A 26348-nucleotide genomic window follows, 5' to 3' on the forward strand; every position below is an offset into this window, starting at 1 on the left:
TGCTTTGTTTCTTCATTATGATCAGAGATAAACTAAACAAAACATTGGTTGCCATTTTTTATCGTGCTTTTTGGCGTGTTTAGGAAACGCATGATATAAAATCGCCTTTAATATTTGTGCCTGTTTTAGTTTAGGGTACTGTAGTACATGCATTAAGTGTTCTGTACATTAAAGGGTAGTTTGTTAACAGTACTACGTACAAGGGAAGGTTTTAAAAGTCTGAATATACATGTTAAATAAATACGTAAATATGGTGTCACTACTTCGCGGATTTTCACCTATCGCGGTCGGGTCTGGAACCTATCTACCGCGATAAACGAGGGTTCACTGTACTGTACTGAATAATCAATATAATCGATGCAAAAACTAACCTATACACAGATGTGTAAATGCTTTGTTTCTTCATTATGATCAGAGATAAACTAAACAAAACATTGGTTGCCATTTTTTATCGTGCTTTTTGGCGTGTTTAGGAAACGCATGATATAAAATCGCCTTTAATATTTGTGCCTGTTTTAGTTTAGGGTACTGTAGTACATGCATTAAGTGTTCTGTACATTAAAGGGTAGTTTGTTAACAGTACTACGTACAAGGGAAGGTTTTAAAAGTCTGAATATACATGTTAAATAATTACGTAAATATGGTGTCACTACTTCGCGGATTTTCACCTATCGCGGTCGGGTCTGGAACCTATCTACCGCGATAAACGAGGGCTCACTGTAAAGAAAGTCAATTTTCTGTTCGCAATAGCCTCAGGGGCTAGAGTTAATAACATATAAGCCATATTCAGTTCACAGAAGAGGGAGAACTGAATCCTTTCCCGATCCTACTTTCTCGCCGAAACGGGCTGCCCACCAAAAGGTGGGGTCCTTGGAGAATCTTCCCACTGAAGGAAGATGTCTCCCTATGCTCATTAGGTCTATCTTCACAGAACTTCAGACTTCAAGGAAGGACAGCTCTTCCAAGGCGATACCTCAGGATCAAAAATCTATCCCTAAAATAACTGAGAGCAGTGCTCACCTACTTATCCGCAGAGCGGATCCTGACAGCTCACCCGCAGTTCATGATCCTAAGAAAATTGCTTCTTCACGGAACTTCTTCCAACACTATTCAAAGCAAGTACATATGATAAGACATGTTGTGGTGGCGGTGGGTAGTTCTAAAGAACCCGTCGTCTAAGCCTGCGACGAACAGTGAACTGCTTTGGGACTTTCCAGTGCATCGGGTGCATGGGTACATTTACCCTCAAGTGCAAATCATAACTGTTCCACATAGGTGCATATCTGACCGATAACACCAGTGCTGAGTGAACGTTGCGTCACAGTGTTCATGCATTTCCAAAATCTGTACAGATCAGTCAGATTTGGTTCCACATCTCTATTGAATGGCATCATTTCCATGAAATTACATATTTTCCCAAAAGGAGAAAATATGGACCCTGATGTGCTTTCAATGCCGGATCAGATTCATACCCGATTGTAACTACAATTGATAATTTAGCTACAAGGTAAAATACTGAACGTATTTGTGTCTTATTGCTGCTATCTCAGTTACAGACGAATAAAGCATACTAGAGTTTTGATTAAACCCTGGAAGGGCCCAACTTGATATCAGAGTACAGATTTCCAAGGTATGAGACGGGTAATCTCTAAGATTTACCGTCCGTCCCTATGGAGATAAAAACTTTGAATCCTTTTAGTCGAAGTCGACACTTTCCTTGCAGGGGGCAGGAAGCACTAAGCTAGTTCCAAGCTTAGTGGATATGACAAATAATGGTAATGTCATATACAGTATAAAGGTCTAGTAGACCATAAAAGGAACTCATTCAAGGTAAAGGCACTTATACAAACCCAAAGATATAGTACTTTCAAGTAATTCTGTGGAAAACTTCCATCAGGACGACATGGCCGAGTCCAAAAAACGAATTTTGAGCAAAGCGAAAAATCTATTTTTGGGTGATATGGCCATGTCGTCCTGATGGACCCTCTTCCTTTTTAAAATGGAGTATACATATATGTAACAAAGTCCCCACACGAAACTACTGTATCTGCGGCTATCCATGCTTAATTGCAACAAGGAATAGTTCGCCGGGGTGGTACCGGGAGGGGATCCACCGGGTAACCTTGATAATGGCTTCCCTTCAATTTTACCACTCTTCCCCCTCAAAGCGAAAACTCTATTTGGGGTGAAGATTGCTATGTGTTGTATCAAGAAATATGTCCCCTGATATTATGCGATATCCTTAAGAGTTATATTAACCCTTTTACCCCCAGGCTATTTGGAACTTTCCAACCCTCAACCCCCAAGGGTTATTTCTTTTCAAGCACATTTTGCAGTACTGTAAAAACATGAATTTTTTGTTTACTTTCATGTATATAGTAGACTTAATATTTCACTTGCGAGAGAGTGCGGGTTGTTGGAATGGTAAACTAAGACAAATAATGGTAATACTACAAAAAGTCTGGTAGTGCTCAAGTGTATAATAGTGCTAACTTTTAATGCAACCTCTGCTTATTGCTAAATTCTGGTGCATCCAAAGAAGATATGAACCATTTTTGCAAGATTACCGTCTTTGTATAAACTCTATTTGCTTGGTCGGCCTATAGTGTAGGTGTGATTGCACAGAGCAAGCTTAGCAACAAGCTGAACTTACACAAAAGGCATTACAGTACATTTTCAATGGGAGAAAGTCACTGCCTAATGAATCTACTAAATTATATATAAAATGATACAAAATAAAAGGTATAGAAATACGTGGAAATTTTTATTACAAACATAAATACTGTACATTACAAAAATTTAAATATCTAATAGAATGTCTTGTTGCATGGAGGCAAGAAATACAGTGTGCCCACCCACTTGAAAAAGGAAAGAATTGGAGAGGTATGGAATCACAGACACTTCTTTCTCATCGCAGTCCTTGGTCACTTCATAAGTCCCTCAAATTCTTTCCATCTCTCTCCTCTCCCAAGCCTCTGTTCCAATCAGTTTCATCCAGGTTTTCAGTTCTGTAGCTTTGCCCTGGAATATAAAGACCATTAATATCCCCTTGTTAAGGTGGTTGATTTGGCTAGTTGGAATATATTTGAGAGTGACCCTTGAATAATTCTTGTCAGTACATAATAAATGCGATTAAGCCTGTTCCTCTTAAGTAAAAGTGGGTGAATTAAATTTTGCATTTGTAAGAGCCATAAACTAGTTACTAATATCACAAATTTCAGGTAATTTGTATTTTTCCTAACAGTACTTACCTCGAACTACTTTCTTAGGAGGATCTGGGATCTCCTCATTAACCGACCAAGAATTTTGCGTAGTTCCCCCTCTCTCTATTACCTTGTTGGGGCGCTCCGGGGTGGAAGGATACGCGACCCGGGGTCAGCGCCGGAGGCAGCGCTGCTAGGTCTGAATCGTCAGTAAGCGTATGTTTTAAGTCCTCCTCGAACTCCTGTAAGATACTTGGGGTAGGATGGGTGGGCCATCACCCGAAAGTAGTTCGAGGTAAGTACTGTTAGGAAAAATACACATAACCTAAAATTTCTGATTTGTTCCAACACGGAGTACTTACCTCGAACTACTTTCTTAGGAGACTTATACAGGCCGGACTACCCATAACATCCTGGGGCACGAGACCTAGATAGGAGGCTTGGTCTAGACGACCCAGTGGAGGGGTGGGAGGGTAGGGGAAAGCACGCAAAAGTCTACCTTATGTACAACTCACCTTTATATATAATCCGGACATGGTGTCCCTCAACGTCCATCTCTCACATGGAAGGAGGATAGGAAAAGGGGAGAAGGGAGAGGGTAGCAAGGAAGGGGGGAGTAAGGAGGAACTTGTGTCGCTTGCGATGTACTTCCCACGGGCTACCCGGGACCCAAAAACCACTAAACCTGTTGCATGGCCAAAATTACTGGCCCAATGGAGAAGGCATCCAGGGACTTTCTCGTACAATCTTTCAGGTAATGGGCTGTAAAGGTGGATTGTCTGGCCCAAGTACCCGCTCGTAAGATTTGGCTCACTGCCATGTTTGAGGCATCCCCCCACCTGAGGCGTGGGAAGGCGTAGGGGGCCTCTCTCCCTATCTCCTCCTTCTGGGGAGACAGTTAGAATGGCCTCTCCTTGAGCGGGAATATTTAGGTCAAAAGGAGGCCTGGGATGGGGCACCGCTCCTGCGGGAGGGCGGTGGGGATTGGTGCCAGGAAGGGGAGGAGGCCTCCTGCCAAGCCAGAGGCGTAGGCGGGTAGGCCCCGTCCGCTGACGATCTTCTGTGTGAGGGCCGCCTTGTCAACTGCTGCCTGGGCTCGGACGAACCCTTTAATTTTCCCACCCTTTCTAGTGTCTCCGCCACTGTCTGAAGGGGGAACACGGTCTCACCCCAGACCGGGGCATTCCTTAGGAATTTTGCTTCTCGCTCGGGGAGCCTACGGGGCAGCCTGTTCAGCACCGTGTCCCTTCTTCTCAGAACCCAATTCGCTGTCTGGGTAAGGGACTGGAAGGTGAGAAACTTCCTCACCTTCCCCCCCAAGCAGATTAGTTCTTGTAACAGGGCCTGGTTCTCTGGAACCGATAGGTCGTGCGCCACTTGAAACCCTGCTAGGGTGCAAGCCCACCAGTCCAGCCATGAGGTCACGTTAACTATGTCTTGAGCGGTGTCCTCCATCATAGCGGCCTCTGCTTGTGAGAAAACCACCGATGCGTTAAGGCTCCGCTCATCGGTGTTGGCCTTGTTCAGGGCAGCGATGGCCTCTTCCAGTGTGCCGCCCGTCTGGCACATAAAACTTCTTTTCGGTCCTAAGTCCCGGTAGGAGCTTGAAGGAACCCTGGGCTCTCAGTGAGTTCTTCGGGCCCGACACAAAACGATCCACGTGCTCCAACCCCAGGGCAACGACGGGCGCTAAGGGTAAGATCAGGGATGGCTTCTGTTGGACAGGATTGTCAACAATCCTGCCTAAACCTGACAGCCAAGCTTGTTCTGACGAAGGCTGGGGCTCGTCCAGCCTATGGTGGTGGCGAATTAGGGCCAGAACCTTCCTATACGACGAAACCTCGTCTGGGCAGCACTCGCCAGTGTCCAGCAACTCCTCTACTATTCGCACCTCCGTGTCAGAAGCATCCTCGAACACGGAGGGATCTGTGGGAGCGGAGGAATCCGTTCCCTCTTGACGGGTTGGTGGAGCGGCTGCCTCCGTCGCGGTTGGAGCCGCCGGGGCGGGGGTAGCCGTCATGGGTCTACCCCCTCCCGGGGAAGTCCGGATGGAACTGTTTGACGGTCGCGGCAGCAGCAGGTTCCGTAACTTGGACGGAGCCGTCGCGACGAAGTGGCTGGGGGCTGAGCCGCCGGGTCTCATCTGTGGGCGTTCCTGTCGAGCGGATGGAGCCGATGACTTGCTGGGCAAGGGCAAAGGAAAGTGTGCCAACGACTGCACCCGACGAGCGGGCGGAGCCGAAGAGACACTGGGCAAGGTCACGGAAGCGGCTCCAGCGGCCACCGATGCAGGCACTGGGGCAGCAGCCGTCTTGCTCGACCCACGATGGTGAAAAGCCGCTCTAACAAACCTCCTTCTCGAGGAACTCCATTTCTTTTTACTCTTTCTTCTCGAGGACTTCGACTTCTTTCTGGCCGGGCTTGCTTGGGAGCTAGCCCTCCTTCTTCTGGACCCCTTCCGCTTATTCATGGTGTCCTGGCCGCTGGAGTCCTCCGACGAGGAAAAGCTGGAGGTCGAGGAGCTGTCCAGGAAAATTCCAGGAAAAGCTGGAGGTCGAGGAGCTGTCCAGGAAAATTCCAGGAAAAGCTGGAGGTCGAGGAGCTGTCCAGGAAAATTCCAGGAAAAGCTGGAGGTCGAGGAGCTGTCCAGGAAAATTCCAGGAAAAGCTGGAGGTCGAGGAGCTGTCCAGGAAAATTCCAGGAAAAGCTGGAGGTCGAGGAGCTGTCCAGGAAAATTCCAGGAAAAGCTGGAGGTCGAGGAGCTGTCCAGGAAAATTCCAGGAAAAGCTGGAGGTCGAGGAGCTGTCCAGGAAAATTCCAGGAAAAGCTGGAGGTCGAGGAGCTGTCCAGGAAAATTCCAGGAAAAGCTGGAGGTCGAGGAGCTGTCCAGGAAAATTCCAGGAAAAGCTGGAGGTCGAGGAGCTGTCCAGGAAAATTCCAGGAAAAGCTGGAGGTCGAGGAGCTGTCCGAGGAGGAAGATGAGGAGGAGGAGCTGACTCTGTCACGAGCCTTATAGGGGCCCTTGGTCTGGATACCGGGGTCAAGGGGTCCATGAAGTCCGGGGGAAGCGTTGCTAAAGGCGCCGGGGCGTGCGTATAGCGGCCCGAGAGGCAAACCATCCCTCGAATTCCTCTTCCTGCAGCATGGGGGACCTGAAGGGTGTCCTAGGCACTGTCCAAACAATGGAGTCGGGGTCCGAAGAACACGTGCTCCTCCTTTCTTTGTCCCGGCCGCCCCGGGAACCCCCCGAACCTGAAAAACACTGCCACGATGGAGGGGTAGGCGCTGTTTCGGGCTTCCCCCACACCGGGTCTTCACTTGAGACGGGTCGTGCAGGCACCAGAACTTGATCCACAACACATAATTCCGCCACACTAGCAGACGCCCCCCCCTCGTCTGCGTAGGCCTCTCTTTAACAGAATCCCCGACATCAGACTCACAGGGAACAACTATGGGCCATTTCCCTGCAACGGACTTACCTCGTCCCCTACTCTGGATAGGGGAAGGTGAAGGAAAACCTCTCTCTGAAAGCGCTGAGGGCGCATTAGCGGCAAGGTGAGGCCCGCCCTCTTGGGAGATCGCTTGGGTGCCTTTTTCTTCTTAGTGGCGAACAGGGTCCACTGAAGCTCTGGCCAGGACTCGCACTCCGGGCACGTGGAGGAAGGGGGGCACTTATTTCCTCGACACGAGGCGCACAGCGTGTGCAGGTTGACATCCGGCCTGGACAGCCAGGCTCCGCAAGACTTACCAGCTTTGGGCCCAGGGCAACGACGCTGGGATTCTATAATAAGGACACGCGGACACGCAAGCAACACAAGGGAAAAGGGTAAGGAACACAAAGGAACACGTGGTACACAAGGTGATTGGACGGGATAAGTGAGAGAGAGCGGCGAGATGATATCTACGCCGCGACCAGACGCTTACTGACGATTCAGACCTACCAGCACTGCCTCGGGAACTGACCCCAGGTTGCGTATCCTTCCGCCCCGGAGCGCCCCAACAAGGTAACGGAGAGAGGGGGAACTACGCAAAATTCTTGGTCGGTTAATGAGATCCCAGATCCTCCTAAGAAAGTAGTTTGAGGTAAGTACTCCGTGTTGGAACAAATGGTTACTAGGAACAACTTAATTTGGTACAGAAGTTTCCAAAGAAATATCAGCTTTACCCTGTGATAGTCTTTAGTTACTTTGATCAAAGCTCTGGTAGTGATGGTGTTAAACAAGCACTTGATTTGATTATTATTTAAGATATCACAGACTTAAATGAATAAGGAAATATTTAAAATCCTTGAGTTTCCTAAAGGAACATGAAAGCATTGTCTTCACAGCTTAGCAAAATGGCAAATTTAGAAGTGAAATGACAAATTCGTAGGTAATTTGTGTTTTTCCTAACTATACAAACCTTAGCTATTTAATATATGTTATTACTTTTGGCGTAGCTGAAATGACGAGCCATTAGAATTTTAACGAGGGTTTACTACCCCACCGCTAGTTAGCATGGGGGTAGAGAGGGTAGCTTCCCCCCCGCCCCCTCACACACACCTGTGCTTGAGCTCACTTTGCTTGGAGGTAGGACTTCAAGGGGGATAGGGCTGGAGGGAAAGTTTGATTAAATAGCTAAGGTTTGTATAGTTAGGAAAAATACAAATTACCTACGAATTTGTCATTTGTTCCGTAACTGACATACAAACCACGCTATTTAATATGGGTGACTCACCTGTTAGGAAGGGTGGAAAGTCCCAACCAGTACTGGCTTTTGGCTTTGCCCAGGGACTTAGTATCTGAGTATGTCAGCACTAAACAATAAGGAGTCCCTGCAACTCGCTAAAACCTTGCTACGCAAGGGCTGCGGCCTACGTAAGCTGTGTGTGAAGGAAAAAAGTGTGACTCGTCCTAGGAAGTTGACCTGAAGTCCTTTAGATTGAAACTTAGGCTAGGACTCTCCCAATACCACCTCGTCAGGGCATGGGGACATGACAGTATTAGCTTAATACTAGGAACACAAGGAAACATGGTTTACCTGCAGTGGTTGGAGGTCAGCTGTGCAGAGAACCCAGGATGCTGCTTTCCCCAAGAGAGGGGAGAATGAAGTAGAGAATAAGGGCCAGATATACATTTTCATTCATGCAGACTAAGACCGGGTAACAATGCCCTCAACCTTCTGCTACTTGTCCATTAAGGAGCCTGATGTTTTAAACCAGCTGTTAAACCACCTCCTGTGGGTCACGTCTTGCAGGTAGTGGGCTGTGAAGGTCCTCTGACGCTTCCTCACCCCAGCTTGTAGCACCTGCATCACTGAAAAGTTTTTCTTGAAGGCCAGGGATGTAGCTACGCCCCTGACGTCACGTGCTCTAGGGCGACGTGACGGAGGAGGGTCTGGATTCAGGGACAGATAGATCACCCTACGAATCCATGCCGAGATGGTATTCTTGGTAACCCTCCTCTTAGTTCTCCCAGTGCTCACAAACAATGCCTGCACCTGGGGACGAACTGCAGCCGTTCTTTTGAGATATAACCTTAGACTCGTTACTGGACACAGTAGGAGATGGTCTGGATCATCTGTCACAGAACGAAGACTCGAAATCTGGAAGGAGTCGAACCAAGGGTCCGGCACTCCCGGATTCTGAATCTTAGCAATAAACTCAGGGACGAATCTGAACGTTACCTCCCCCCATCCCCTTGAATGGGCTATGTCATAAGAGACCATGAAGTTCATTGACTCGCTTGGCCGAGGCCAAAGCTAGTAGGAACGCCGTCTTCCAAGTTAGGGGGCGATCTGTAGCCTGGCGTAATGGTTCGTAGGGAGGTCTCTTAAGAGACCTGAGAACTTGAACCACGTTCCATGGAGGAGATCTCACTTCCGACTAAGGGCAGGTAAGTTCATAACTTCGTATGAGTAGGGAAAGTTCCAGCGAGGAAGAAATGTCCATTCCTTTGAGCCTGAAGGCTAGACTTAAGGCTGAGCGATAGCCTTTCACCGTCGAGACTGAAAGGCGCATTTCTTCCCGCAAATACACGAAGAACTCCGCTATTGCTGGAATAGTGGCCTCGAGTGGAGAGATAACCCTTCCACGACACCAACCACAGAAGATTCCCCACTTTGCCTGGTAGACTGATGCGGATGACCTTCGCAGATGTCCAGACATCCTGACCGCAACTTGTTGCGAAAATCCTCTCTCAGAGAGGAGATGCTGGATAGTGTCCAGGCATGAAGTCGTAGCGAAGCTACGGCTTTGTGGAAGATGTTGGCGTGTGGTTGTTTGAGTAGCTCGTGTCGCGGAGGGAGTTCTCTCGGAAGTTCCGTTAGGAGTTGCAGAAGGTCCGGAAACCATTCCGCGTGATGCCATAGCGGAGCTATAAGGGTCATCGAAAGATTGACCGATATTCTGGTCTTGTTGAGCACCAACCTCATCAGACAAAACGGGAGAAAGGCGTATACGTCGATGTTGTCCCACCGTTGTTGGAAGGCATCTTGCCAGAGCGCCTTGGGATCCGGGACTGGGGAGCAGTACAGCGGAAGCTTGAAGTTCAGCACTGTAGCGAACAGATCCACAGTCGGGGAACCCCACAAAGTCAGGACTTTGTTGGCTACTAGATGATCTAAAGACCACTCGGTACTCACTATCTGAGACGCTCTACTCAGACTGTCGGCGAGCACATTCCTCTTGCCTGGAATGAAGCGAGCCGATAGTGGAATCGAGTGGGCTTCGGTCCATCTCAGTACCTCTACTGCAAGATGGGATAGCTGCTTTGAAAAGGTACCTCCTTGCTTGTTGAAGTAAGCCACTACTGTGGTGTTGTCGCTCATCATCACCACAGAGTGACCCGCCAGGTATTGTTGGAACTGTTGAAGGGCCAGGAATACGGCCTACATTTCTAGCAGATTTATATGGAGGCACTTTTCTGATTCTGACCACAGGCCTGAGTTCCTGTGTTGCAGAAAGAGGCCCCCCCCCTTTCTTTGAGGCGTCCGAAAACAGCATCAAATACGGGGGGAGGACGAGAAGATCCACTCCTCTTCGTAGGTTCTCGTCTGTCACCCACCACTGAAGGTCCGTCTGTTCTGCAGGACCCATAGGGATCATGACGTCCGGAGAATCGTAACCCTGATTCCACCGAGACTTGAGTTGCCATAGGAGGGACCGTTGGGAACTAGACGAGCCAAGGATGAGAGGTGACCGAGGAGACGTAACCACGATTGGGCTGGAAGCTCTTCTCATCTGAGGAAAGGACTTGCAACCTTCCTCAGCCTTGCTATCCTGTCGTCTAATGGGAAGGCTTTCTGGAGATTGGTGTCTACGATCATGCCTAGATATTCCAGTCTTTGAGTGGGAAGCAGAGAGGACTTCTCGAGATTTACCATGATCCCCAGATCTTGGCAAAGTCCCAGAAGTTTGTCTCGGTGTCGAAGAAGGGCTAACTCCGAGTCTGTTAGGATCAGCCAGTCGTTCAGATAACGGAGACGGATGCCGATCCTGTGTGCCCATGATGATATTAGGGTGAACACTCTGGTGAACACCTGTGGTGCTGAGGAGAGACCGAAACACAGCACCTTGAACTGGTACACCTTGTTGTCTAGGCTGAATCTGGAAGTACGCGTCCTTCAGGTCCAGTGTACACATGAAGTCTTGCAGTCTCACTGCAAGTCTGACCGCGTCTCCGGTCTCCATGCTGAACGGAGTTTGCTTAACAAACCTGTTCAGAGCTGAGAGGTCGATGACTGGTCTCCAGCCTCTAGACGCCTTCTTTACAAGAAAGAGTCGACTGAAGAAGTCTGGGGACCCGTCGACGACCTCTTGGAGAGCGCCCTTCTTCAACATGGTCTGGACTTCTGCCCGAAGGGCTCGCCCCCTTGCCCGTCCCCAGGGCAAGGGAGCTCAACGACACTGGATCCGCTGTCAGGGGAGGTAGGGATGTTGTGAACGGAACGCGATATCCTTGACTGATTACGGAAATCGTCCAGGAATCGGCCCCGAGTTGCTGCCACCTGTTCACGCAACTTTGTAGGCATCCCCCCACTGGTGGACATGCAGGAGGACTGCCAATCCTAGCGTTTGCGGCCTCGGCTGCTCCCTCTAAGATTCTTTCCTCCCCTGGAGGACTTTTTGCCTTTCTTGTCCTTGACAGGAAAGGGCTTAGACACTGTTGTCTTCGCTGCAGCTACCGGTTTCGTGGTCTTGGTAGGACGTGGTTGCTGGGGTGCTGGAGGTTTATAGGGCTTCGATGTTAGAGCCCTATGTAGGAGAGCGTCCTGGTTGGACTTCCTCCACCTCTTGGCCACCTGCTCCACATCCTTAGGGTCGAACAAGTTCTTTCCCATAACAGAAGAATGTCTGAGCCTGCTGATCTTGGTATTGGGGACCTTTTGATGGAATCTCTCAGACACCGCATCCCGACGTTTCAAGATGTTATTAGCCCACGAGTTCGAAACTTGGTGGGCTAGAAACTCCCTTGTGCGAGTGCCCGAGAGTAAAATGGTCTCCATGGCCTTCCTGGTAAATTTCTTTGGACAAGTCCTCTGAACATAACAGGATGCCTAGGGACCCTAGCCAGATGTCCAGCCACGAAGTTGCCTGCATGGCACACTTCGCTACCTTCTCCTGGCTAAGGATCTTCGTCGCCGAGAACGAGACCTGCCGGTTGGAGAGTCTCTCTAGAGGGACTCCCCTGGTAAGATCTTCCAAAGAGTGGTGTGGTGAAGTAGAAGAGCTAAACAAGTATCCTCAACAATGTCAAAGTACCTCCTCTTTGGACATGAGGAGGTGGGAGGAGTTTGTTGCCGGCACTGGATCGGCTGGAGGAGGCAAGCTCGGAGAGCTGGGCTTCGACCTTGTCTCTAGCACTCTACCCCTTGAGACCAGGGCAAAGCCGCACTGGCCTTTGAGGGTTTTTGAGTCCCAAAGACTCGGTCCAAGACCGTGTCTTACCCCTTGAGACCAGGGCAGAGCCGCACTGGCCTTTGAGGGTTTTTGAGTCCCAAAGACTCGGTCCAAGACCGTGTCTTACCCCTTGAGACCAGGGCAGAGCCGCACTGGCCTTTGAGGGTTTTTGAGTCCCAAAGACTCGGTCCAAGACCGTGTCTTACCCCTTGAGACCAGGGCAGAGCCGCACTGGCCTTTGAGGGTTTTTGAGTCCCAAAGACTCGGTCCAAGACCGTGTCTTACCCCTTGAGACCAGGGCAAAGCCGCACTGGCCTTTGAGGGTTTTTGAGTCCCAAAGACTCGGTCCAAGACCGTGTCTTACCCCTTGAGACCAGGGCAAAGCCGCACTGGCCTTTGAGGGTTTTTGAGTCCCAAAGACTCGGTCCAAGACCGTGTCTTACCCCTTGAGACCAGGGCAAAGCCGCACTGGCCTTTGAGGGTTTTTGAGTCCCAAAGACTCGGTCCAAGACCGTGTCTTACCCCTTGAGACCAGGGCAAAGCCGCACTGGCCTTTGAGGGTTTTTGAGTCCCAAAGACTCGGTCCAAGACCGTGTCTTACCCCTTGAGACCAGGGCAAAGCCGCACTGGCCTTTGAGGGTTTTTGAGTCCCAAAGACTCGGTCCAAGACCGTGTCTTTGCCCTCACGAGGGGGAATCTCTGGATCCGCAAACCCATTGAGATTCCTCATAAGGGTCAGAACCTGCCAGAACGCATGCTCTGACTCCTGCAGCTCTCCTCCTGAAGGGCTCAGCGCAGTCTCCTGTCCCCAAAGACTCTTTTTGGGGGGACTCGTGGACTTGTGGCCCAGCTCAGAGGGAACAGGCTTAAAAGCCTGCATGACCGCTCTGACCAGGGACCCAAACCAAGGCTGCTGACTGACAGGGGAACTCCCTCTGGAGGGAAGGGGATCGACCGATCCCTAGGAGGAGTTACCAAGGGGGGTTTGCCTGAAAAGATGAAGGAGAAGAAAAGTCCCTGGACCTGTCCGGATTCTTCCCCCCGGCCGGCGAGCGCGCTGTTCTGCGCTTGCGTGGGGGTGAACGCGACGATGATGACCTGGCCGCGCGTTGTCCTGCAGCATCGCGCGTGGGGGGTTGAGGATCGCGCTGGGGAGCGTGCTGGAGGTCGCGAAATGGGGAATGCCCTGGGTCGCGTGCAGGAGACTGTTGCCGGCGAGCTGGCGAAGGCAGAGGGTGCACTGAAGGATGGATAAGCGCGCGCGGGCGCGCAGAGTCCGGCCGAACAGCCCGTGCGGGCGATACCGTTGGGCGCCAGCGAGCAAGATATGTGTCTCCTGCACGCGGGCGCGTATGACAGCACACATCCGGCTGTGGCGATGGGCGTGGGCGCGCAACCTCGTGGGTGTGCGTCGGAGACTGCGCGCGCTGGCGAGGGATGGCGCCTAGGCGGGGACCGATGGCGCGTTGGTGAGCGCTGGCGAGCAGGGGAAGAAGTTAACTTCCCCACTGCGCCCAGATCAGAAGATCGTGGGCGCGCAGGAGATCGTTGGCACGGAGAGCGTGGGCGCGTATGGCACGCAGTAGCGCGCTGACGATCTGGAGAGCGCTGGCGCACTTTAACAGGAACTTCCTCTGCTGATGAGTGCTTGCGCGCAGGAGAGACCTGGCGCGTAAGGGATGTATGCACTATCTTGCGTATACGCCCTGATGCCCCGAAGGGACCGTTGCCCGTTTTACAACAGGATGCGTTGGCGCCCACAGCGCGTCAGCAGCCAGGAACGGCGACGGCAGGTCAGCAGGTCTGACGGGTGGAAGGTCAGCGTGTCCTTTGTAAGGACGATCATGAGCCGGCGAATGTTGAGCTGATGATCAGCGAGTTGGCAAGCAGTGCATTGGCGAGTGGCGCGCAGACAAGTGTCTGAGAAATGGTCTAGGAGGCAAACGGTAAGCTAGCAAAAGGCGAACAGGCGAGTGACAATCACGAGCTGGTGATTCGCAGTCAGGAGAGTGACGATTACAAGCTGGCGAGTGATGCTCACGAGAAGGCACGTGATGATCACGAGGAGAGTGGCAAGATGGTTGTCATTCCTTGGAGTCCGAGAGCTGTTTCCTGATGGAAGGTGAAGGCAAATATCTGGTCGGGCGGAGAGGACTGCAATCCCTTGAAGACGAGGAGACCTTGCGATGGCAAGGGCTCTTGTCGTCAACAGTAGGTCGAAGCTGGAGTGGTGAGCAGGGGAGCCACGCTGCAAATTGAATGGAAAACGGGGAGACATGGTGGCGTCTAGCAGGCCTAGGTACTTGCTCAACCCAATCCTTTTGAAGGGGAAAGAACAGAGTCTTCGGTGGGAGGAGCAGGAGCGGGCAAGGAAACCGGAGAATGTCTCCTCTCAATCCCCAGTAGTAGAAGACCCAACGACACATCCTTCAAAAGTGGACCTGCAACCCACAGCGACGACCAACCTTGTAACAAATCAGAAAGAGAAAATGATTCCCCCAAGGGCAGGAGCAGAGTTGCTTCGTTAGGGGAAGCAGCTTTGTCCCTGGATTGATGGCCTCGTGTTAGCTGGTCAACACTCCTACTCGACCGATCCTCGGAAGAGAACGATCGAGCACGATCTTTGGGAAGAGATCGGGGAGTCAAGGAAGAGGTCCGAGGTTTCTTAGATTTCAAGGAGGACCCTGAAAGCGAAGAATCTCTCGTGGACTTCTTCTTGCGCCAGCACCCAAATCATTTCCATTGGGGGCAAGACCACTCCCAGCATCACATGTATTAGCCAGGTCACAACGCCGTTTTCAGCAGGCTAGACACAACAAATAGGGGGTCGGTTTTGGCGAAGGATATGAAGGTCCCACAACAGCGTCCTTCAGGTCCCAGACAGGTCCGTACGATGGACGGCAGGAAAAAGCAACACACACCTGAAAACAAAATGAATAGAAGAGTTAATCACAATGGCAAGTCTGTTGGTAGGCAGAGAGCGGTAACGTCCGTTCTTGACAAAGTCAAAAGAGAAAGTGGGTCAGATACACTGGTGTGCGAGTGAATGGGGTAGCTGGCTACCCCCGCCAACTAGCGGGTTTGCAGTTATACCTCGCTTAAAAGTCTTCACGGCTAGTCTTCCAGCTCCGCCAAAAGTAAATCCCTATAAACAGCGATGGGTTTACATTGTGTCGGAACAATTTCAATTTTGGATAAATAAAAACTGAAACCAATATCCCACTAGTAACGAATGATAAGAGCAATTTCTTCTCCTTAAGGAGAGGTGTCATGCAGTCCTTGAATACTTTCATTTTCGTTTCATCTTTTTTATATTACTTTTTTGGGCTCAAGCCATGTCGTCCAGATGGAAGTTCCTAAAGCAGCTTCCTAAGGGATATATGTTACTACAGTGATATTCCCAGAGAATTACACCTTCAGGTCCCAGAATTCTAACTCCTGGAGCGAATATCCCTAAATTTTCTCTCAAGGATATCGCATAATATCAGAGGACGTATTCTTGACACGCCACATAGCAATCTGCAGCCCTAATAGCGTTTACACTTCGAGGGGGACATGTCAGAATAGAAGGGGGCCCGTATCAAGGTTACCCCCGTTCTCGTACTACTATTGACCACCACCACAGCGCCATTCCCAAGATGGCGGACATTCCTAATTTTGTAGCAATTTCGCTCAGTGGTGTTCCCTCTTGATCTAACTTTTCGATCGATTTGCAAGGATTATTATTATGCATTCTCCAACTTCTTTCGCCTTTGGAAAGTTGAGTATTGGGTCTTTACAATGAGTCATTTTAGCTCCTGTTTCACAGTGAAATTAAAGTAATTTATTGTGTTTAGAAGCTAAGCCTCATACCGGAGGCGCCATGGGCGCTGTCGTTTGTTAGGCATGTGTTATTTAGTTAGTAGAACGACTTCCCGGTTTTTAAATAGCATTAATTAATTATGTAAGCTATTTAGGCAAATTATACTTGTAAAGATATTTATAATGTGTATAATTTTCCTTTCTATGTCGATCGTATAGTTAGAGTTTCGGTGAATGAGGTAGCCGAGATCTCGTCTCGCCTAGGTAACCTAACCTGGCCGTTTTATTATACGTTCAGACATTTCCCCGGTTGCCCTCGTGTATTGTGATTTCAATTCATGCAGAGATAGTTATCTCCTAGAATTAGATGAAGCATTACACGTCTGCAAAAAGGGGATTTAAGGGTAATCCCTCTTTCCCTCTGAGCGTAGCCCTAGGCTACAACCCTAGTGGGTCGGCCTCGAATTTTTAATTCAGGCATGACTATCCTACGGTTTTCTATGCCCTTCCCCTGTAACCGCAGATGCAGGTTTTTGGGTTTGGGCCAGAACCTCAGAGTATTTAGTCTGTGGTCGGTAGCTGACTAGCAGGGTGAATAGAATTCTTTTGCTAGGTTAGGCTGCCTACATAGGATGCTAGACCTCCCTAGGCCACTCCTGAAGGGTCTGTACGATATACCTTCTCCCTGTGGCCTAGCAGACTAGTCCTGCGCTGGCTGACCCTAAGCTGAAGAATAGAATTCTTCTACTGCTTAGGGGACACCGGCACTAGAACCCCGTTCCCTTATTGTTTAGAGGTCGCGACGAGGGTGCTACCAACCTCTTTATTGTATTAATCTAACCCTAGGCTAGGGAATAGAAATCTTTAGCCACATGGAATAGTTCTAATACAGACACAAAGTAACGTATTTCCTAAGAAAGATACTTGTCAGACTAAACACAGTCCTAGATATCTTCATAAAATTGGCAGACACAGTCACGCAATAATTAAGCCTTGGAAATGTTGAGGCAACAATGTTCCTGGACAAGAGGCCGGGGTGAGCTGCACCCAAGTTGGCTGGTCTATGAACATCCAAGGAAATGATCCGGTCCCGGAACATCGCGGATGCAAGATAAGCTTCAAGAAGTCTCGATTCTCTTCAGCTCAAGGGTTTCCATGGCAAAAAAGCCATTGAAGCCTGTGGTCACACCAACTCTCCTTTCCTTTGGGAATGTAAAAGGAGATGGCAAGGTCGGTCAAGAGACTCTGGTAATCAGTCAGATTCCCAAAACGCGAACAGGGAGGAGCTCTGATCTCTCTCCAGTTCGCAATAGAGACAGACCCAGTGCTAAGAGCACTGCTACAAGATGCGTTGAAAGTCTGGAGAAAACAAGCATCAAACGCTCGAAGAGATCTAAAAAGACCGATATCGGTCCTTCCTTAATCGATTCCCTAACAAAGATCAAAGCCCGAAAGTCCCAAGACCATGTTGGTCCTGTCATGAGTGGGGAAACTCTCTCCACGCAGATCAGACTGTCTACGGCTGATCTGGGACTCCAAAGCGATAACGAGACGCTGCAATTGACGATGCTAGAGAACGTCTCATACAGTCTAGGTGTAGTTAACCATCCCTTCCCTAAAGGGGTGGCACCTGTCAGCAGTTCATGTATAATTGATCCGCAATGTGACAGTAGATGCTCTGCTTGGGTTCAAGCTGATAAGAGCTAGAATGGTCCACGGACGCAGACCTATTCTCTTCCAGATGGGAACAAGTCCCTGAACTGCAGTCCGATCTCTTCATTACGAGCGTCGTCAAGGAACTACCTCAATACGTAGCCCCATACAAGGATCCTCTAACAAAAATGACAGACATCACGTCTCTGAAACGGAAGGGATAGACTTAGGATTTCCAGTTCATCTCATCCAATCACCTGCTGAGAGTTCTCAACATGCTGAGATCCTTCCAGGGAGGAGTAGCTCTGTTGGCTCCCAAGTAGCCCAAGAGCAATCTGTCCTCTTTGAGGAAGGAACAGAGGCTGAGGCTGTCCCTAGTTCTGAACCCAGGACTACTTCAATTTATCACAGAGAACCCGAACCCTTCATTCCATGATTTTCTTGCCAAAGCGGTTAGGAAAAGGTTTGGGATCTCAAAAGGCAATACAGTATAGAATTCTTAGAAGAATACAAGTCTAAGTCAAATAGAAGACAATATGAGTCATCATGGAAAAAGTGGGTTGCTTTCGTAAAAGCAAAAGGACTGAAAGAGATTTCAATGAACTTCTGTATGTCCTTCTTTATCCATCTTCATAACCAGGGTTTGGTGGCCAACACGATAACTACGTGCAAGTCAGCCTTGACTAGACCTCTTCTATAAGCTTTTCAAGTGGACTTGGCGAATGAGATCTTTTATAAGATCCCGAAGGCATGTGCAAGGCTTAGGCCTGCAGCAGCACCACCAAAGCCCATCTCTTGGTCTTTGGACAAGGTCCTACATTATGCCTCATCCATGAACAATGAAGATTGTTCGCTTATGGATCTAACCCAAAAGGTTATTTTTCTGTTCGCTATAGCCTCAGGGGCTAGTTAGTGAAATAGTGGCCCTATCTAGAGACAAGGGCCACATTCAATTCGCAGAAGCAGAACTGAATCTCTTCCCTGATCCAACCTTTCTCGCTAAGAATGAGCTACCCACTAAAAGGTGAGGTCCCTGGAGAATCTGCCCTCTGAAGGAAGATGTCTCTCTATGTCCAGTAGTGTGTCTAAAGGTCTATCTTTGTAGAACTTCAGACTTCAGGGGAGGACAGCTCTTTAAAGGAGAAACCTCTGGATCAAACTTACCCCTAAAACAGCTGAGGGCGAAGCTCACCTACTTTATTCGTAGAGCGGATCCTGACAGTACTCCCACAGGTCATGATCCCAGAAAGATTGCTTCATCACTGAACTTCTTTCAGTATATGGACTTTGAGTGTCTTCGTTCATACACCGGATGGATATCATCCAGAGTGTTTTACAAACACTATGCGAAACAGGTCCATGAACTGAAGCACTATGTAGTGGCGGCAGGTAGTGTATTAAAACCTGCCCCCTGATTACTGTCATAAACAGTTAATTGCTTGGGACTTTGAATGTCCTTGCTCATATACCGGATGAAAATCACCCAGAGTGTTCTACAAACACTATGCTAAGCAGGTCCATGATCTGAAGCAGTATGTGGTGACGTCGGGTAGAGTACTTAACCTGCCGTCTAATTCTGCGATAAACAGCTAATTGACTGGGACTGTCAATTAAAGGGAGAAGGGGTCCTCTCTCTTAGTGTGACCTCCTTGAATAAGTGTTACCATGGTGACACTAACTCTGTTAAAAAATCCCAGGTGTGGAATTATACAAATAGCACTAGTGCCGTGTGTACGTAGTACACAGTGTCGATAGAAGGTAACTGGTACAGGAATTATGAAGAGAAATTTTATTATAAATTTTCTTCAATCTGAGAGTGGCACTCATCATTTCTTTCTTCCCAAGAAAGAAATATAATCTCTAAACAGGTGACATGTATAATTCCATTATCATGCTACATTAGTTTTACTTGCTAATTCACTTAGTCATTTATTGAAAATAAGAGTCTATTAGAATGTAATTACGTCCTAATTCGCCCGACAATTGCATGATTAAAGTCCAGAGTATGCAGTCATCATATATTTGTATGCTCACAAGCAATGGATATAAGAAACACTGATAAGTATTCAGTAATATTCACAAACTACAAGACGGTTTGTACATCCAGTGTATACTTATGTTTGTTCATACAATATATGCTAACCTTGAGACCCCTTTTCTACTGTCCAGAATGACTCTTCCCTGTAGGGGGCAGGAAGCACTAACATCGTGGATGATTAGTGATAATGACGGATAACGGTAATGTCATTTGTCTCAATTGGTCCAAATGATCAGAGAAATGTTCTCCCAAGGTTTAGGCACTGATGAAAATCCACAGATACACTAATGCTCTGGTATGCTTCCATCAGGACGACATGGGTTGAGGCCAAAAAACGGATTTTGAGCGAAGCGAAAAATCTATTTTTGGGTGAGATCGCCATGTTGTCCTGATGGACCCACCCTTCTTTCTAAAAGAAAAGATCTTCACAGTATCCATCCCTGAGGTATCGTATCAGTAGCACCATGCTCAATGCTACAAGGAATGTCCGCCATCTTGGGAATAGCGCTGTGGTGGTGGTCAATAGTAGTACGAGAACGGGGGTAACCTTGATACGGGCCCCCTTCTATTCTGACACGTCCCCCTCGAAGCGTAAACGCTATTAGGGGTGCAGATTGCTATGTGGCGTGTCAAGAATACGTCCTCTGATATTATGCGATATCCTTGAGAGAAAATTTAAGGATATTCGCGCTAGGAGTTAGAATTCTGGGACCTGAAGGTGTAATTCTCTGGGAATATCACTGTAGTAACATATATCCCTTCAAAAGCTACTTAGGAACTTCCATCAGGACGACATGGCGATCTCACCCAAAAATAGATTTTTCGCGCCGATTATTTGCAAATGCAGATTCACATAGGCTATGTATGATAGCGGCCACTTTGGCTAACTCAGAATACAGCAGTGTAAGGGGGGTCGCAAGGGGCACAGTTAGGTAAGTAGGTAAGGCCACAGCTTGTAGGTTAAGTTAGGGGGGAAAGTTTAGTTTAGTTGATATCCATTTTTAATCGACACGGGAGGAACTGGCCGCTGATATACAAAGGCTCCCATATTATTATTATTATTACTTGCTAAGCTACAACCCTAGTTGGAAAAGCAGGATACTATAAGCCCACGGGCTCCAACATGCAAAATAGCCCAATGAGGAAAGGAAAGATGGAAGATAAAATATCATAAGAAGGGTAACATCATTAAAATAAATATCTTCACATGAACTATAAAAACTTGAACAAAACAAGAGGAAGAGAAATAAGATAGAATAGTATGCTTGAGTGTACCCTCAAGCAAGAAAACTCTATCCCTAAGACAGTAAAAGATCATGGTACAGTGGCTATGGCCCTACCCAAGACTAGAGAACAATAAGAATGTAATTTTACTGCTTACATTCTATCCTTACCGTAATTTGACCAATATTACCAGTTTTACAGTTCGACCTTCTCCACTTTGATAAAATGAATGTCTTCCAGTTCTTGACATCCACACTTGGTAACCAAAGTAAAATCTAAATCCTTTCTCTCGAAATCAAGTTTAATTTTTTGGCTACAACCACTACACATCAATCGTTCATTGTAACTTCTTATAGCCTTTTTGGATATGCAAATCATTTCATCATTATCATTATTGTAGTCAGTCAGTTCTTTTCCTCTCATATATTCTGGCAACAGTTCATTGGTTGCAATATGATCCATATCTCTCGTACCATTGAGGCAAAGAGGATCATCTTCATCATTTGATAACACGGGTTGGCTTTGGGGTACTGTTGATTGTGCGTGCATGATGCTAGGAGCGAAATTGTGTGATGTACGCCTCGCACGTGAATATGGACTTGGGACCGTTTGTTGATGTGATGTAAAATACAGATGATTTGGATGTTGTTTATACCTCTTGATCACATTCATGATTTCAAGCTTAGCATCAAACTTGACACTCTCAGGAATACTCTTGAAGTCAGGCACCAGACCAAGAAGGAAATCTGTATCATGATCGTGAGGGGCGGTCGCTTTCTTAGCTATAGCTCCCAGCATAATCTTTTCATCCAAATGTACAGTTGATTTCTTCCTTTTTACATTAGAAGTGGAAGGTGCAGGCTCTCCTGGGTTTTCTCGTTCATCTCCCTGCACTATAGTATCCTCGACACTTTCAGCTGCATGTGGTTTTGTTGCGCAAATTTCGTGAAGAAAAGACAGCTGTTTGAAGTACAAATATTCCTTCCTCCCACTTCCTGCGCCAGATCCCGATTTTTCTTTCTTCGACAATGTCAATTCTCTTCTATAGCAGTCCCTAAAACTCTTCCATTTCCGTTGTAGATCTGCAGCTGTAAGATGATGTACAGATTATTTATAAAGTTATTAGTCTACACACTAGCTTCATTTAAAATAACTACATGAATAAAATTTCAATGATAGCACAACGTTTTCTCATGTATTATTATTTGTCGGGATAAATTAAAGTCGCGTCAAAATCTGAGTAAAATGAGTTTCATGTTATAATATGTAACATCCTCTCCCTATAAGTATAGCCACATACGTAAGTAAATGCATTTAATTTAGCAATAATATACTAATTTTTAAATGTTCTTTTCAGGTTCTTAGCAACAGGGTGTTCCTCTTTTGAACTACATTATATTTTCCGGTGTGGGAGTTCCACCGCTAGAGGGATCGTGCAAGAAGTGTGCAAGGTGATATGGGAGTATCTACACGACCTATGTTTCCCAGGATTAACAAAGGAAGAATGGCTGAAAATTGAAGAAGGCTTTCGTTGTGAAGCACAGTTTCTGAACTGCATAGGCGCCATCGATGGCAAGCATGTGAGGCTCATTAAACCAACGGGCAGTGGTTCTAACTAATTTTGTAAAAAGAAGTATTTTTCAATGGTGTTGTTTTCTGCATGCAACGCAAACTACAGGCTTACTTTTATAGATGTCGGTTCTTATGGTAAAGCATCAGCCTCCTCAATATACAAAAACAGTAACCTCTACCAAAAAATGCAGCAAAATACACTGAACATTCCTAGCGATAAACCAGTGTCAACGAATGGGGACCCACTTCCCTTCGTTTTCGTTGGCGACGAAGCTTTTGGCCTCTACTCACATGCTACGTCCTTATGGGGGAAAAAATCTCCAACACAAAAAAACAAAAAAAATTTAATTATCGCTTACCAAGAGCGAGGCGATACATCGAAAGTGCTTTGGGCATTCTCACAAATAAATGGCGCATATTTCATAGACCACTGGATTTACATGTTGAGAATGCCGAAAATATTATCAGGGCATGTTGCACTTTACACAACTTAGTAAGAGAAAGGGATGGTATACAGTTTGAAAACAACTGAATGTTGTGGGTCTGACTGATGGTGATGGTGCAATACAAGCAGGATGCCCTCGATCCGCTATAACAATAAGAGAAAAGTTCTCGGACTACTTTTCCAGCATAGGATCAGTGTCGTGGCAGGATAGAATGATTGGGAACAGAGTGTAGGGCAAGTCAATGTGTGACATAGTAAAGGATGTAATGTGTTACAAACTTTTTTCAAAATTATTTCTTGTGTCACTTTTGTATTAGATATGACAAATTCGAAGATAATTTGTATTTTTCCTAACCATACAAACCTTAGCTATTTACAAAGGGTATTACTTTTAGCACAGCTGAAATGACGAGCCAATAGTTTTTAACGAGAGTTAATTACCCCCGCGCTAGTTAGCGGGGGGGTGAGGAAGGGTAGCTTGCTACCCCTCCCCCCTCCACACACCGGTGACTTGCTTCACTTCACTTAGAGGTAGGACTTGACTTGGGGGTCAGGGATGGCGGGCACATATGTGTAAATAGCTAAGGTTTGTATGGTTAGGAAAAATACAAATTATCTTCGAATTTGTCATTTGTTCCGTAACCGAAATACAAACCACGCTATTTACAAAGGGTGACTTACCCCTTAGGAAGGGTGGAAAGTCCCCAGCCTTACTGACTTTGGCTTGCCCGGGGGCTCGATCCCTCAGTGAGCAGCACTAGAGAGAGGGAGCCCCTGTACCTCACAGGTTCCTAGCATCGCTAGGAACGAGTGGCCTACATAAGTAGTGTGAGGAGGAGTGTGTGACTCGTCCTATGAAGTTGACCTTGAGACCTTCAGATAGGAATTCTAGGATAGGACGTTCCCCATACCACCTCGTCAGGGTATGGGAGACGCAACAGTATTAAGCTTAATACTAGGAGCACAAAGAAGCATGGGTTACCTGCAGAGGTCGAGGTCAGCTATGCGAGGACCAGGATGCTGCTTCCCCAAGAGAGGGGAGAATGAAGAAAGAAGTAAGGGTCAGACATACTCTTTCATTCACACAGACTAAGACCGGGTAACAACGCCCTCAACCTACTGCTACTTGTCCAAAAAGGAGCCTGAGGTTAGACCAGCTGTTGTGCAGCCACCACAGGGCCGATAGAGAACGTATCGAGGCTCCTGTGGGTCACGTCTTGCAGGTAGTGGGCTGTGAAGGTCGTTTGACGCTTCCAGACCCCAGCTTGAAGTACCTTCGTCACAGAGAAGTTTCTCTTGAAGGCCAGGGATGTAGCAATACCCCTGACATCGTGGGCCCGAGGGCGACGTGACGGAGGAGGATCAGGATTCAGGGCATGGTGGATAACCCTTCGAATCCAAGCAGAGATGGTGTTCCTGGTGACCCTCCTCTTTGTCCTGCCTGTGCTCACAAACAAAGCTCGCACATGAGGACGGACTGCAGCCGTTCTCTTCAAGTAGTACCTCAGACACCTCACTGGGCATAGTAGCAGCTGGTCTGGGTCGTTTGTTACAGAACGGAGACTCGCGATCCTGAAAGAGTCGAACCGACGATCCGGCACTCCAGGATTCTGAGTCTTGGCCACAAACTCAGGGACGAACCTGAACGTTACCTCCCCACATCCCCTTGAATGGCCGATGTCGTACGAGAGACCATGAAGTTCACTAACTCGCTTGGCCGAGGCCAAGGCAAGTAGGAAAACCGTCTTCCAAGACAGGTGGCGATCGGAGGCCTGGCGTAATGGCTCGAAGGGAGGTCTCTTGAGAGACCTGAGGACTCGAACCACGTTCCAAGGAGGGGGACTCACTTCCGACTGGGGGCAGGTAAGCTCATAGCTACGTATGAGTAAAGAGAGTTCTAGCGATGAAGAAATATCCACGCCCTTCAATCTGAAGGCCAAGCTTAAGGCTGAGCGATAGCCTTTCACTGCCGAGACAGAAAGGCGCATTTCTTCTCGCAGATACACAAGGAAGTCCGCTATTGCTGGAATAGTGGCATCGAGTGGAGAGATACCCCTTCCACGACACCAACCACAAAAGACTCTCCACTTCGCTTGGTAGACTCCCTCAGAGGACCTTCGCAGGTGCCGAGACATTCTCTCCGCAACCTGTTGCGAAAAGCCTCTCTCCGCGAGGAGACGCTGGATAGTCTCCAGGCGTGAAGCCGAAGCGAGGCTACGGCCCTGTGAGGGACACCGGAGTGGGGTTGTCTGAGAAGCTCGTGTCGTAGAGGAAGCTCCCTTGGGAGTTCCGTCAGGAGTTGCAGAAGGTCCGGGAACCATTCCGCGTGATGCCATAGCGGAGCTACTAGAGTCATGGAACAGTTGACCGATAGTCTGGTCCTGTTGAGCACCCTTCTCATCAGACAGAATGGTGGGAAGGCGTACACGTCGATGTTGTCCCACCGTTGCTGGAAAGCATCTTGCCAGAGTGCCTTGGGGTCCGGGACTGGTGAGCAGTACAGGGGCAGCTTGAAGTTCAAGGCTGTCGCGAACAAGTCCACCGTCGGGGAACCCCACAAAGTCAGGACTTTGTTGGCTATCTGAGGATCCAAAGACCACTCAGTACTCACTATCTGCGAAGCCCTGCTCAGACTGTCGGCGAGCACATTCCTCTTGCCTGGAATGAAGCGAGCTGATAGTGTTATCGAGTGGGTTTCGGTCCACCTCAGAGTCTCTACTGCAAGATGGGATAGCTGTTGCGAAAAAGTGCCTCCCTGCTTGTTGATATAAGCCACTACCGTGGTGTTGTCGCTCATCACCACCACGGAGTGACCCGCCAGGAACCGTTGGAACTGTTGAAGGGCCAGAAAGACGGCCTTCAATTCTACAGGTTGATGTGTAGGCACTTTTCTGATTCTGACCAAAGGCCTGAGGCCCTCTGGTTCAGAACGTGTGGCCCCCACCCTTCTTTTGACGCGTCCGAAAACAGAGTCAATTCCGGGGGGAGGACGAGAAGACTCACTCCCTTTCGCAGGTTCTCGTCGGCCAGCCACCACCGCAAGTCCGTCTGTTCCAGAGACCCCATTGGGATCAGAATGTCCGGGGAATCGGATCCTTGATTCCACCGGGACTTGAGCCGCCATTGAAGGGATCTCATCCTGAGGCGGCTGTTTGGAACCAGACGGGCCAGGGAGGATAGGTGGCCTAAGAGACGCAACCACGATTGGGCGGGGAGTTCTTTTCGCCTGAGGAAAGGTTCCGCCACCCTCCTCAGCCTTGCTATCCGGTCGTCTGATGGGAAGGCTTTGGAGAGATTGGTGTCTATTAGCATGCCTAGATAAACCAGTCGTTGGGACGGCTGCAGAGAGGACTTCTCGAGGTTTACCACGATCCCCAGATCCTGGCAAAGATCTAGAAGCCTGTCTCGGTGTCGAAGAAGGGTCGACTCCGAGTCTGCTAGGATCAGCCAATCGTCTAGGTAACGAAGGAGACGAATGCCGTTCCTGTGCGCCCAAGTCGAAATCAGGGTGAACACTCTGGTGAACACCTGAGG

At 48.3% G+C, this 26348-nt stretch overlaps 1 protein-coding gene and 1 pseudogene across 2 annotated transcripts in view; one reads left to right on the forward strand and one right to left on the reverse strand.

The window, feature by feature from the left end:
- Positions 1–2751: 2751 nt before the first annotated feature.
- Positions 2752–26348, reverse strand: part of LOC137617136 (uncharacterized) — a 40062-nt gene continuing 16465 nt past the window's right edge. Inside the window, exons 3-4 of one of the 2 annotated variants that reach the window (XM_068346989.1) lie at positions 20968–21885; positions 2752–3021 (exon numbers count right to left, since the gene is read on the reverse strand). In XM_068346989.1, coding sequence (XP_068203090.1) covers positions 20993–21885 — 893 coding nt within the window. In that variant the 3' untranslated portion in view covers positions 2752–3021; positions 20968–20992. Of the gene's footprint in view, positions 3022–20954; positions 21886–26348 lie in introns of both variants that reach the window. The other variant, XM_068346990.1, reaches the window with a different exon arrangement.
- LOC137617070 (uncharacterized) lies at positions 21893–23047 on the forward strand (annotated as a pseudogene).

Source organism: Palaemon carinicauda, chromosome 23 (assembly GCF_036898095.1).
Source record: "Palaemon carinicauda isolate YSFRI2023 chromosome 23, ASM3689809v2, whole genome shotgun sequence".
NCBI lineage: Eukaryota > Metazoa > Arthropoda > Malacostraca > Decapoda > Palaemonidae > Palaemon > Palaemon carinicauda.